This window comes from Manihot esculenta, chromosome 13 (genome assembly GCF_001659605.2).
Source record: "Manihot esculenta cultivar AM560-2 chromosome 13, M.esculenta_v8, whole genome shotgun sequence".
Classification (NCBI taxonomy): Eukaryota; Viridiplantae; Streptophyta; class Magnoliopsida; order Malpighiales; family Euphorbiaceae; genus Manihot; species Manihot esculenta.
Genome location: NC_035173.2, coordinates 35,678,604 through 35,692,685, shown reverse-complemented (window position 1 = coordinate 35,692,685; position 14,082 = coordinate 35,678,604). Strand labels below are relative to the sequence as shown.

Below are 14,082 nucleotides of genomic sequence, written 5' to 3'. Positions count from 1 at the left end.
CCCATAATCCTCTTCCTACTCCTTCTAGTACCTTTGCACGGCCCATATTAGCTTCCAGTCGATATCTTTTGGAGTCTCGTCCGACGACTCCTCTTCCTCCAGCTTGGCCTTCTCCTTGGACTGTATTTGGATTGCCTTAGTTTGAGTCCTTGGAGTATTGATGGAAGCCTCCTCCCTTATTCTGGGAGCCATGAAGAAGGCCTCCTCCTGAATTTTATACTGCTCTAGAGTGGTTGTAGCCTTTTTATATATTGAAGCATCTGTTCATTATTTAAATTGCTAAGATCAGCCTCATTGATCATTGATAGAATGTTTTCTCCAATACTAGGAGTGGAGGAAATAATTATGCCCTTGTTGGCAACAGTCTTAGCAGCAGCTCATAAATTCTCAGCCATTTTAGAGAATAGAAAATGAGAAAGTTTCTTTTTAAGAGAAAAATAAATAAAAGACCGATTTCTACTCCAATTGAACAGAGAAAATCCAATGGAATATCCCGGTAATGGAACCAAATGATGTAACTGAAATGAGACTGTGTTGCAATTAGTCAATCTAAGAGAAAAAAAAAAAGCGAGGTGATTGGCGTTTATGACCGCCGTTCTAACGCTCAAGTCAATAAACAAAAAAAAAGAGCGAGTGAATTTAAGTATTAAATAAATTATTATTATTAAAGACTATTTAACAACAAATATTTGTTACTAGGTTTTAGCGATGCATTAATAGCATTAGTGAAAGCAGTATAACCGCTAAAACATACTAGTAAGCTAATAGTACTGTTTATTAGCGACACAGTCAAATCGTCACTACAAATACTGCTTTTTTTCAAATACGATTTTCTTTTGGTGTAGTAATTTTTTTTTAATTTTACAAATTATCCAATAATTTATTTTTATATATTTTCTTTGTTAAATATAATAAAACTTTATGAAATAGAACTTAAATATTAAAAGAATTCTTTAACTACTAAATTAATTTAATTAATATGATTAAAATTCTTTAAATGATAATAATTTATTAAATATTTTTTTAACCAATTAAAATAAACGTGAATTTGTAAATTTGTAATTAATAAATAAACATAAGGATAGTTTTGTTCATCCCATTATTTTAGGAAGGGATTAAATAACATAAGAAAAAGAGCGGATAACATTCGGCCGATTCGGTTTAAAATTTAATCCAACTGAATAAATCGAAAATTAAAATTTTAGTATTTATAAAAATCAAATCAAATCGATTTTGATCAGAAATCAAATCGAACTGAATCGATCTGATTCAATTCGATTTGATCGATTTGAATTTTTAATAAATTTTTTTATTTTTTACACTTTATTTTTAGTATTTTAAAATTTAATTAAAATATTTTAACTTTAATATAATCTAATCTCTCTATATTATTGAAAATAATATACTATTATTACTAATCGATTCGATTTGATTTTTTCAATTTTTTTACCAAAATCAAATCGATATGAAATAATCAAAATTTATGAAATTAAAAATTAAATCGAATTGAAATGAATAAAAAATCGAACCGAATAAATTAATTTGGTTCCATCGATTTTTTTAATTTAAACCGAATATTATTGAGCCCTAATTATGCCTAAAGAAAAAGAGGCTAAGTACTAATTATACCTAAAGAAAAAGAGGCTAAGTAGTAGAGCAGCTGAAGTGCATATCTTTCTCCGTTTTTTAGCATGTGAATATGGTACTAAGAAAAAGAAGAATTTACTCCTAACCCATATATCCTTAGTCACGGCTATACATAACATACCAATCACACTCGAAAAGGGTCAGACAATTACAACTATTCCATATTGATGTTTGCTTATCAGTGTCCAGGTATATACCCCAGTGTTGAGAGTTGTTCAGATGTTGACATTCCAGGTTCCGTAATGAAGAATCAGTTTTGAAGTTAGTTACTGCGATCTCTCAAGCATGAAAAATCAGCAAGAAAATCATGGAATATGTTAGCATTACCTGTCATTTTCATTTTATTATTTTCAGTTGTAACAACTCTGAGTTTTAGCTAAAAATTAGCTTAAGTTGTAATCAATTTGTGTATAAATATCTCAATCTTTGACACCCAAAAAGACATTCAACTCTAATTCTCTTCATCTGCTGCTGCTGCTGCAAATTTATCTGTTCCAGCAAGAGCCCATTGCAATCAACACTAGCTACTGCTAATTTCCTTCCGTTTTTTTCTCATTTCCCGTTCGGATTAATGGCCATTATACCTGATGAACAGAAACAAGTAAGCTTCCTTAAGACCTGCATTAATGGCATAAACGCCCTTTCAGGTATACATGTCATCATCATTTTGCTTTCTGCCTTTGAAGTTTTTGTTTTATTGTATGTAAGAGCTCATTAAGATGGAATCATTTGAATGTGTCAGGGATTGGGATTCTATCAATTCCATATGCACTCTCATCAGGAGGCTGGTTAAGCTTGATCCTCCTCTTTTTGATTGCAACTGCAGCTTATTTCACAAGTCTCCTGATTCGTCGGTGTATGGATACAAACCCTCACATCAGAAGTTACTCCGATATAGCTGCTCATGCCTTTGGTTCCAAAGGAAGAGTAGTTGCTTCCGTTTTCACCTCTTTAGAGCTATATTTTGTTGCTACAGGCTTATTGATAATGGAAGAAGACAACTTACATAAGCTCTCACCACACTTTGTATTGAAACTTGGAAGCCTCACTCTAGATGGGAAGCATGCTTTTGTTATTCTTGCTGGCCTCGTGATATGGCCTTCAATGTGGCTAAGTGATTTGGGTGTCATGTCATATGTGTCAGCTACTGGGATTCTATCTTCGGTTATTATAGTTGTTTGTGTTTTTTGGGCTGGTGTAAATGGAGGGGAAGGATTTCATGGCGGGGGAAGGCTTATTAATTTGCAAGGAATGCCAACGGCTCTTAGCTTGTACTCTTTCTGTTATGGTGCTCATGCAATGTTTCCTGCTATATACAGTTCAATGAGAAAGAAAGACCAGTTTTCAATGGTGAGTCAGCTAGCTGCTTCAATTTTCTGTAAACAACAAAACTTTACCATCAATATTGCTCCTTTTGCAGGTGTTGCTTATAAGTTTTATAGTATGTAGCATCAACTACTTTTGCATGGCCATAGTGGGTTACCTCATATATGGCCAGAATGTGCAATCTCAGGTGACACTGAATCTGCCTGTGCAAGAGGCTAGTGCCAAGATAGCAATATACACCATATTGGCAGGTCCTGTTGCCAAATATGCTTTAACAATAACACCGATTGCCAATGATATTGAAAGTTGTTTGCCGGCCAGGTATCAAGATTCTAAACCAATTAGTATTATAATCAGAACATGTTTGCTAATTAGCGCAGTGGTTTTGGCCCTGTTCTTTCCATATTTCCAGACTGTGACAGCCCTGAGTGGAGCAGTGTTGGTTGTTTCAGTCTCATTCCTGCTCCCTTGCATATGCTACTTGAAGATTTTTCAAGCGTATCAAAACTGGGGAATTGAGCTTGCAGGTATACTCACCATAATTTTAATGGCAATTTTAGTTGGAATTTTGGGAACATATTCATCTATTGCTCAGGCTATAAAGCATACTGATATTAGTGGTGTTTAAGCTTAGGAGGAGCAAATTTTATTAGTGGGTTTGCTTAATGAAGAAAGAGATCCTCCCGAATTCGTTTCGTAGATGTTTGTTATCTGAATGAATGATGTCTAAGAGGGGAGTGGATTGAATCATACTAGATCTTTCATCTCTTGCTTCAAATATTATGAAACATCTTGACTGTACACTCTATGTATGTGTTAATGTAGTAAATATATGGCGTTTCCGAGACAGATGAATCTCATGATCTCCACTGTTCATAGTCCTTACTATAACAAACATGGATGCATCTGGTTTGTGTGGACAGGAAATACAGGGGATCTCCTTAATCCTTTCATAACATATGTCTGCTGCTTCTCTTGTGGTGTCAATAATTTTCAAGAAGAATTCTTCTTTTGTTCTCTCCAGGATTTCTGGAACTGCTGCCTGTTAGATAAAGCAAAAAAATATCAACATATAAAGGGCTAAAACCTCAGTTAGCTTTTCATCAAATAAGCACAAACGGAATGAAAGTTGCACAACAAAGTAATAATTGCAAAACTTTATGCTTAAGGAATAACCAAAACTGGAAATTAATACAAGGCAGGGTTTTGAAAGAAGCCAAAAATAACTAAAATAGGTATGCCGAAAGCGATGAAGAAATGGAAACAGACCACACATTCCTCAAACACACCATCAGGATCACATGCTGCAATCCAGCCAATTCGCCAACCAGGAAGTTTCGATCTTTTTGATAGAGATCCCAGAGTAAGAACAGGCACAATGGATCCAAATTTGCCCATGGACACATACTATATACAATTTCACATATAGCCGTCGGTTATTATTTAATTTGTTTAAATATATATTAATTTATCAAAACAACTTTAAATAGAAAAACTGCAATTACAGTTATATATCGTCAATATTTACTTAGTTCACATTATTAAATTTATAAATAAAACGTATTAACTTAAAGTAGTAAATACATGGATTTATATTTTATTATTTTTAATGTTTATTTATACTCTTGTGGAGTATATGTCAAACATAATTAATGATCAATAATTATGCAAACTTGAAATTTACTTTCAAACTTTCTATATTTACACTTTAATCTACTAAATTTTTCACTATATTTCAATTTAATTTTTAAACTTTCAATATTCATAAATTGATCTATTGAAATTACACTTTAAAACTTTAAAATTTCATTTTGCACGTTGATTTTAACATGTATCTCAATCTAACATATCGGGAAACCCTTAAATATTTTTCAAAAATAACTTAGTTCCAACTTACTTATCACATCATCTGTTTTATTTTAAGATATATCTATTTTTTTATTTGAATTTTCTATGACTTAGTTATTAAAATTTATAAAATTAAAATAGTATTACTAGTAATTCTTATTAAAATATTATTATTAGTAATTCTTATTTTAACATTAAAATATTATTATTAGTAATTCTTATTTTAACTAGTCTTTATACGTATAACGCTATATCAAATGCAAGGTAGATCTCTAAACACAACTTTTAACTTTTTACTTATTAAAAAATTATGTGTCAAGTATAATGATATAATTTAAGTCTAAAAGTTCCTCCATTTCTATTCTTGAATTTTGGAATGTGACACTTCCAATTGCTATGTGATTATAAACCTCATCAACAATCACTGTTATCCCAAGTTCTCTTGATGTCTCTGCAAGCTAAGCTTCATCAAATGGAAACAGAAAGTGATAATTTTTACATTTAAATTAATCATTTTTATCATAATGTTAGTAAACTAATTAGGCCACCTTTTTCAAATGAGGATATAAACTAATTATATACTTGTTTGTACTTGGATTTATAGGTGTAGAGCTCTGCAAATCCAAATAGATAATTGAAGGAATAAAGAATTTAGCTTGAGCATATGTCATTCAGAAGAGTTTACTGGAAAAAGCCATTGGATACCCAGATATTAACAAAAGAAATAAATTCAAAGTAAAAGAAATACATCCTAGTAATTACTTCCACCTAGAAGCCTGATAGCCAACTTGTTGGAAGTATAAAAATTGCAACTTTTTGTCTTTTTGTGCAATTTTAACTTGGAAGTTAATTATCAAATAACCTAAGCTAAATTCAAGCTTCAAATGGGGGCTTTCCTTGTTTTCTTTCTTCCAAATTTACTCTTACAAAAACAATAATTCCATGAGATGGAGAGAAAATTCAAGAAATGGGATTTCCAAGTCACCAAAGAGCTCAAAACAACACAGCGTCAAAGGTGTAAAAAATGATTAGACTAAGGCTCATGTCTGTTTTTTTTCCTCACACGGGTCAAATTATAATCTCAAGAGTTTAGGGTTTAGGGTTTATTTTTCATTCTTATTCTAAGAATCATGCTTCCTTCCATTTTCTGTGAAGTGTGAACAACTGAACCTATGGCATTCAGAAAAAACACACAAGGAAATATTACAATACAAATCCAAGATGCCACCAAAAGAAAAAGGAAAAGAAGGGCAAAGCTAAGTAATGCAGTTGGCAGACAATTGTACCATGAGATGAGTAAGCATCCACATTCTTAGTTGCTTACTTTCAACTATCAAACCACCACTCAGTTTCAAAACACATGTCTTAATAATATCATGTATATTTTATTTTTTTAATGTTCAATCTATATTTTCTAATGCCCAAGTGCCTTGCATAGATTTCACTATTGGCTTCCATTCATCCCCTCATTGAAAGTTACAACAACCTTTTTTTTAAAATATGTTAATGGGATCTTTGGATTAAGCTCATATATTGTACAGCTGTTGGCTTGGGAGAAGGGCTGCCATTGATGTTTGTATCTATTTTCTTGACACCCACCCACCAACTCACAATGGACATCTACCTACCATTAGGGCACCTGAAGGCTTAAACAAAGTCCTTTTGATCATTTCATCTTCATTATAAAATGCAGCATGGAGCCCTAATCAACACCAATAATGAGCACTAAAATTGTTATACTATGCTAAGAAGTTTCAATCTAGCCAGCACTGTCCCATCATTCAAAATATCTAATTGTAGAGATATTTTGCCTTTAAGGAAACCATGAGACTTTAGATCATAAGATTAATATAACAAATGATGATATTGATAATGTTGGTTTAGTATTTTTCAATGCACATAATGTCCAAAAGTGTTGAGTTTAGGAGATAGAATTTTCTTTCTTTTTTTTTTTAAATGACATTTTAAATATTATTAAAAAATAATTTAGTTATGTTGGAATTTTATGGTTAAATTAAATTCTAATATCATTTAACTAGCATTTTTTTTCCCTAAATACTTGCATCTTGTCTTAAATTTGCATGCTAAACCAAATCAATATGGAACTCAGACCTAGTTATGAACATCTAGAACATAAAGTTTATAAGTATACATTTCTATGACATGATATAATGGACGACCCAAACTAATATACTATAATAATATTTTATAATCAATGAAAACTAATATATAGTTTCTTCCACTCATCAATTGATTCTTCCTTTAAGAATATTATTTTAGTCCTTAATTTTACTGATGTGACTAAAATGAAAATGTACCGTGACTGAAATGGAAATGTATTGTGATTGATCACATGCAAAAAAGAGAATGTGAGATAGTTAGTATCTACGGTATCTATTCTGACTTGAGAGTCAGTAAACTGAAGAAAAGAGCGATTGAGCGAACCGAAGAAAAGACATGTTAAAAATTACTTAAAACTCAATAGTAGTTGGGTAAGAATGCATACTTTAATCTCTGTGATCATGAGTTTTTATACAGTAAAAAGATGAAATTAATTATTATATCTTCTGAAAATCTGATTGGTACTGATTAATTGATAGGAGATCTCGTGATTATAAGGCTAAGGAAAATATAATATATAATAGCCTTTAACGATAATTTTTCATGAAATCTCGCTTTATAAATTAAGAGGGTAAGTCTTGATAAAAAACTGAGATCTAAAGTGTCTGTATCTTTTTTTCTTAATTTATTATATTTTTATTATGTAACCTTATTTTTTTTAAATATCAGCGCATAATCTACATTGGATGATAATTTTATTATATCACTTGCTTTATTGTCCTTGAATTTGTTTTAGAAAATTTGTGTAATTAATAATACATAGGCGGCTATGATAATCGCCTTCACAGTCGATCCTTAATACCAAAAACTGTCTGCCAAGGTGCCTACAAAATTCCATTGAAATTAAAATATGGATAAAATTATTTAACTTTTTATATATAAATGCTCCATATAATTCATAAAGCTATGGTAGCATATTAAGATATATACGGATGCATAGAATATTCTTATTACAAATGAATAAATTATAAACAGCTGCAAAGAATTTAAGACTAGTGTAACGCATTATATGTTCCATGATTTTATTTTCATTCTAATTTTTCTGATCTAAAACTCATATATAAAATTTTACTTATTTGTATTTTGGAGAATGACATCAAGAGAGAGAGAGAGAGTTTGGCAAGTGGAAATGTGGAATCAACCAAAAAAGGATAATAATAAAGAAGCTGACTTTGTGGGGAGCATTGCTTTCTATTCTTTTGCATATTTTCATCAGAAAAAAAAAAAAAAAAAACAAAAAAACTCAAAGAGTGGTAAGCCAAGCTCTATATAAACCAGCACCCAGAAAACTATGTGTAGGCATCACATCTCATATCATCTCTCCTCTATATCTCTATACATTTGTCTTCTTTGATCAAATACTCAACAATGGTGGCAAAGTGTCTTCTTCCTATTAGACTGCTTCTGGTTCTCTCTCTTGTGCTTTCTTCTATTGCAGTCCCTGCAACTAGTGAGTCTCCAACTGGGTTCTTAATGTGCATATTTATTTTGTGGTTATGTCTCGGAATTTACCAAGTTTACCTGGTTTGCAGGAAGCCTGAAATCAGCTCATGAAGAAAACCCACCTTCAGTCCATTTTCTAACTCAGGTAAAAAGATCAAGATTCAAGAACAATTTCTATCTCTTTTCCTTTCTTTTTTTTTTTATATCAACAAATATTTTCGATCTCGAGAATAAATTATACTCACACGGGAGATAAAAGTGTCGCAACAAGTATTTGCTCTATTTAAAATGATCGAACCTCAAATCTCAAATCCATTAAATAAAGAAGAGTGACGAATCGCACATCATCTCAATACTTGTTGGTCTCCGTCTCTTACTTGTTCTACTATCTAACAAACTCTCTAGTGTTAAAATTCAGGATGCATGCTCTATTCTTTCTTTATAATTAATTTTTTTTTGTCACATTTTCTTTTTCTTTTTTTTTTTTTTTTTGTTTCTCTTTGAAAACATAGTTCTGATGAAGTGGATTTATGAAATTAAATTCAGGATGCAATGGGTGGAGAGGAACTGATTGATTTGGGAGAAGTATATTATATTAATGGAAGGATGGAGTTGGAACACACAGATTATCAAGGAGCTGGAGCTAACACTCACCATGATCCAAAAGCTCCAGGAAGAGCTTAACAAATTTAAGTCCTATTTATTTAAGATTTGATTATATTTAATTATAAATGTGCATTTGATCAAGAAGAAGTTGAAGCTCGAGTTGTTGGGTTGGGGTTTGTATTGTGAGGATTTTTAATTCCTTTGCCTCTGGACTTGGAATGGAATATGCCTTTTGTCTATTATCTTCTCAGTCTTTTTTTTTTTTTTTTTTTCTCTTCCAATGAAGGCTTTCCCTTTCCCACTGTCAAATTTATTAGTATCAAAATAAATAGATATAAATATTCATATAAAAAGATAGAACAAGAAATCAAGCTATCTCTAATTTTAAGAATGTTTGTTTGCATGCTAAAGTGTAATTAGTGTTTAATTGTTTAAGAATTTCAAGTAGGATAAAAAGATAAGTTCTGAAGAAACATTCTTAATTAAAATTATGAAAACTTTAAAATTCAGAAAATATAATTTTACAGTGGTAGTTTGAGCTTAGTTGATTTCTCCTTTTATTCCATTTTCTTTTATTCGCTAGTGACGTCTAACCGTCTCTCTACTATTGTGTTACCTATCTCTGTCACTCGGCCCTGTACGTATGGGTGTGTCAGAGTCTCTTTCCATGCCAGACAACCATTTAATTTCTCGTGACACGCATGCGTGAGGGGCTACGAAATGACCGAGCCTGCTCTCCTTCCTTTAGGTTGGACTTCTTTCGGAAGGGTCTGCGCGTGAGATCTGTCCGACCTGATTTTTTGATTGGGCTGAGGTACTCCTCTCTGCTAACAGTGCCACCTATCTCTGTCACTCAAGCCCGTACGTACGGGTGTGTCAGAACCCCCTTTCCATGCCAAGCGGCCATTTAATTTCTCGCGGCACGCATACGGAAGGGGCTGCGAAATGACCGGGCTTGCTCTCCTTCCTTTGGTCGCGTCGTCAGGTTGGGCTTCCTTCGAAAGAGTCTGCGCGTGAGGTCTGTTCGGCCTGATTTTTCGACTGGGCTGAAGTGCGCAATCTGGACCAGTTTTGGATTTGCCTTTCTCATCAGGTCTAGCCTTGCAAGTAAAGATCAGCGTTCATCGGTCTCGATTTCAAAAAATATATTTTTAATATTTTAAAAATTTTATTAATTAATTTTTTTATTAATTTTAATTATTATATATTATAAAAAAATATAAATTTTATAATATTTTAATATATTTTTAAAATTAAAAAAATAATTAACGAATCTTTTCATAATTTAGATACTATATAATAAATTTCGAAATCACGGGATATATAAAATTTCTGGCCCTTAGCTTATAGGCCATTAAAAATAAGCCAAGCCCATCAACAAATGGATCCCTAAAACAAAAGCCACTAACGGCACAAAATAAAATAAAACAGCCCATACCTGTTACTTACCGTTGCACTTCGTGGCCCCACTTTTCCTACCTCTGGAAATTCAAAATATCAAAAAGCGACAAAACCCTCTCCAACGGCTCCTGCCATTTCTAGGGGTTACCAGTACCAGAGACACTATCAAAAACCCTGTCTCAGTCCCCTCATTTTCTCTCAATCAAAATTCCATTTTCAAGATTCAAGCTTTCTGTAAAGATCTCTCTGAAATCTCGATTGAAATCTCAAAAAGAAAATCTGCTATTGTTTCACACAAAGCGTTCGTAAATGGATACAACACCTCCTTCTCACAGATCAAATCCGAATTCTCAAAGCAAATCAGCTTCTCGTTTAGCTAGAATCACAAGTTCCATCGACAATGAAGAACCACCACATCTGTCTCTAGACCTCATGCCCTCACCGGCAAAGAAGACCCCATCAACATCCTTGGCTTTGTCTCTCAGATCTTCCACTAATTCTCTTCCTTTCCGGGACCTACTTCTTCTCTCACCATCTCCAAGAAAATCAAGAAGCCGGCTAGCTGATCGCATTGAGGTGACCGAGGAGGCGGCTATGGAGCCAACTGGGTCTCGCAGGAGATGCAAAAGCAGGGCAGCTCAATTAGGTGCTCTGGGTTGTGCTTCGCCAAGACATAGCAGAAGGTCAAGAAGAAGGTCGGAGATGGAGAGTAGAGAAGAGAAAGATTTGATAGGCTTGGGGGAGGAGATTGGTAAAGTAAGAAAAAGAAGACATAGCGGCAGATCTAAAAAGGAAAAGCTCTCTTTGGTCCCTTCATTGCCTTCTTCAAATCCTTCTCCAGGTATGTATGTTCAAGCAATTTCCGTTTCTATTCCTTGTATGCTTTTTTGCTTGGATTTTGATTTTCTTTGATGGTGATTTGTGAGAATCAGAAGTTGAAGATGGTGATGGAGGCAATTTGGATAAAATTGGGATGATTATTTATGATCTGATAATGTGGAAGGATGTTGCAAAATCGAGTCTTTGGTTTGGTTTGGGGTGTCTCTGTTTCTTATCTTCTTGCTTTGCCAAAGGGATTAGCTTCAGGTCTGCAACTCTTCTTTCTGTTTGATTATATTTGATATTTTCACCAAATATAATGCATCTAAATCTCTTCCATTTTGCTTTTTTTAGCATTTTCTCTGCCATTTCCCAACTGGGGCTCTTGTTTTTGGGTGCTTCATTCATCTCAAATTCGATATGTCCAAGGTACAAACCCAATGTTTCTGTAATAAAATGTTGATCTCTGGTTCTGTTTTCTGAGATTGGTTATTTAATCACAGAAATAATATGGAAAAGAGATGCAACTTTAAGCTGAAAGAAGAGGACATCTTAAAACTGGGTAGATTAATACTACCACCTGCAAATCTTGCAATTTCAAAGACAAGAGAGCTTTTCTCAGGAGAGCCATCCATGACCCTCAAGGTAAATTTCTATTCTCACTGAATGCTTAAACAAGTTTCCAAGATTGCTTCCATGAGTTCTCAAAATGGGCATTTTGTTGTCCGCAGGTAATTCCATTCTTGCTTCTTGGAGCTGAGTATGGCCACCTTGTAACTCTGTGGAGGCTCTGTGCAATAGGTGAGTGAGACCACCAGAAAGCTTGCAGCCATTGTCAAATTGCTTATCTTTTAAATTGTTCAAATATTTATCTATGAATATGGTTATTGATTTGGGAATTTGAGCAGGGTTTTTCATTGGTTTCACAATGCCCAAATTATATTCACGCTATTCCAATCAGATAGACCAAAAAGGTATAGAGAATCCACAAATATAATTCAAATGTAATGAGCTGTTTTGAGGAATTGTTGGATTTTTAACTTGTTGAGAGTTACAGTTGATTTCACTAAATGCCGGGTGATGGAAGCATGGGAAGCTTGTTCTCACAAGAAGATTGTGGCAGCTTCAGCAGTCACAGCCTTCTGGAACATGTCCAGTGTCAAAACACGGATTTTTGCAGGTAATTTTATTGAATTGTTACAATAGTTACATTGTCCTGGAGATTGTTTCAATGGTAGTCACTTTCTAAGCTATTGATTCTTACATGAGATTTGGTATTGTTTTACAGCATTTATATTTCTAGTGATCTTAAGGTGCTGTCGGCAAAATCTGGTACCAAACCAGGAAGGGGAAGAGGAAGGAGAAGGGCAGGAACAAGAACCTGAGCAAGCCAAGGCATTGGTGGTGGCAGAAGAAGTGGCCTCCCAGAAATAATCATGGAAATGAGTGTTTGCTTTTCTTCTGTTTTGATCCTTGGTGGCAGTCTGAGATGAAAAAAGCTTCTTCAATGGCTATTGCAACCTCAACCTGCAAGTGATTAGAATACAAGACTAGATAGATAGTCAAACAATAAAGCTACGTTTGGAATTCTTTTCAGATTCTAATGCTTCAAATTATAGTCTAAGATTTGAGCCCACGTAATAAATAATGATAGTTAAATGTGAAAGAGAGATAATTTTTTATCAATTATGTAGTAAGTATTTGCTGAAACTATTTTAAATATTTTTTTTTAAAGCAAATTGTATTAATAAAATTTTATCGGATAAATTCTATCAAAACAAATAGAGATATCATTTTAAAGAAAAAGGCGGTCATAAATAATAGATTTTCTAATTAAATTATGAGAAGTTAGAGCGACATGACTACATATTTACGATTATTCAAAATTAAATTTAGTTTAAAAATGTCTAAACATGGAGACTAAAAAATTGAACTACTCGCAAATAGTTCATAGGAATGATATAAGTACAGTTATTAAAAAGTAGAAATTCTGTAGCAAAGAGCAAATATGGCGTACTGTTGGTTTTATGAAAAATTAAAAATAACACGTTGAAATATATCTCAAAATTTTTATAATAAAACTGTAACCAATAAAATTCTGAATTTAAAACAAAATCCTATCAACTTGATAAAATCAACTGAAATTGTCTAAATTTAAAAAGGATAAATTACGATTTAGTCCCTGAATATTATCATTATTAATAAGTCAATCCCTCTATTTTTAGAAACCTATTAAAACGTCCTTATATTTTATTTCCGTCAACGAAATAGTCCTTCCGTCCTATTTTCCGTTAAAATTAGATAAAGGAGGAGAGAGAAAATTTTTAAAATTCAATTTTACCCTCAAATAAAACCATTTATTTAGTCATTGTATATTACAATTATTAACAAGTTAGTCCTTACATTTTCAAAAATCTATTAAAATATTTTTATCTTTTTTCATATCTATTAAAACGTACTTATCGTTTTTTTATGTCAACTAAATAGTCCCTATCTTTTCTCAGATCTATTAAAACGTTCTTATTGTTTCTTTTTGTCAACGAAATAGTCCCTGTCTTTTCTTTCGTCCTCCTCCTCCTCCTCTTCCTCCGAAAAAGAAGAAGAAGAAAAAGAAGAGAAAGAAGAAGAAGAAGAAGGAGAAGAAGAAGAAGAAGGAGGAGAAGAAGAAGAAGAAGAAGAAGAAGAGAAAGAAGAAAAAGAAGAAGAAGGAGAAGAAGAAGAAGGAGAATAAGAATAAGAGAAAGAAGAAAAAGAAGAAGAAGAAGAATGAGAAGAAGAAGAAGAAGAGAAAGAAGAAAAAGAAGCAAAAGAAGAAGAAGGAGAAGAAGCAGAAGAAGAAGGAGAAGAAGGAGAAGAAGCAGAAGAAGAAGG

At 32.9% G+C, this 14,082-nt stretch overlaps 2 protein-coding genes across 2 annotated transcripts; both read left to right on the top strand.

Annotated features, from left to right (window-relative positions):
* Positions 1-2,218: 2,218 nt before the first annotated feature.
* On the top strand, positions 2,219-3,666 carry LOC110629310 (amino acid transporter AVT1I). The gene is made up of 3 exons (XM_021776216.2): positions 2,219-2,294; positions 2,390-2,997; positions 3,068-3,666. Exons 1-3 carry the CDS (start codon positions 2,219-2,221, stop codon positions 3,599-3,601), a joined length of 1,218 nt encoding a protein of 405 aa, XP_021631908.1. The 3' UTR covers positions 3,602-3,666.
* Positions 3,667-10,515: 6,849 nt separating this feature from the next.
* Positions 10,516-12,897, top strand: LOC110629979 (reticulon-like protein B17). The gene is made up of 8 exons (XM_021777234.2): positions 10,516-11,233; positions 11,325-11,478; positions 11,566-11,640; positions 11,715-11,856; positions 11,943-12,012; positions 12,120-12,185; positions 12,269-12,391; positions 12,500-12,897. The coding sequence occupies exons 1-8, from the start codon at positions 10,702-10,704 to the stop codon at positions 12,643-12,645; spliced, it is 1,308 nt and encodes a 435-aa protein (XP_021632926.1). The 5' UTR covers positions 10,516-10,701; the 3' UTR covers positions 12,646-12,897.
* Positions 12,898-14,082: the final 1,185 nt, after the last annotated feature.

What these genes read in the sequence shown, in the direction of transcription:
- LOC110629979 (XM_021777234.2), top strand. Translation starts at nt 10,702, where the DNA reads ATGGATACAACACCTCCTTCTCACAGATCAAATCCGAATTCTCAAAGC. An exon ending in AGCCATCCATGACCCTCAAG is followed by an intron (nt 11,857 to 11,942) that starts GTAAATTTCTAT and finishes TGTTGTCCGCAG; the next exon opens with GTAATTCCATTCTTGCTTCT. An exon ending in GTGGAGGCTCTGTGCAATAG is followed by an intron (nt 12,013 to 12,119) that starts GTGAGTGAGACC and finishes GAATTTGAGCAG; the next exon opens with GGTTTTTCATTGGTTTCACA.
- LOC110629310 (XM_021776216.2), top strand. Translation starts at nt 2,219, where the DNA reads ATGGCCATTATACCTGATGAACAGAAACAAGTAAGCTTCCTTAAGACC. An exon ending in TGGCATAAACGCCCTTTCAG is followed by an intron (nt 2,295 to 2,389) that starts GTATACATGTCA and finishes TGAATGTGTCAG; the next exon opens with GGATTGGGATTCTATCAATT. An exon ending in AGAAAGACCAGTTTTCAATG is followed by an intron (nt 2,998 to 3,067) that starts GTGAGTCAGCTA and finishes CTCCTTTTGCAG; the next exon opens with GTGTTGCTTATAAGTTTTAT.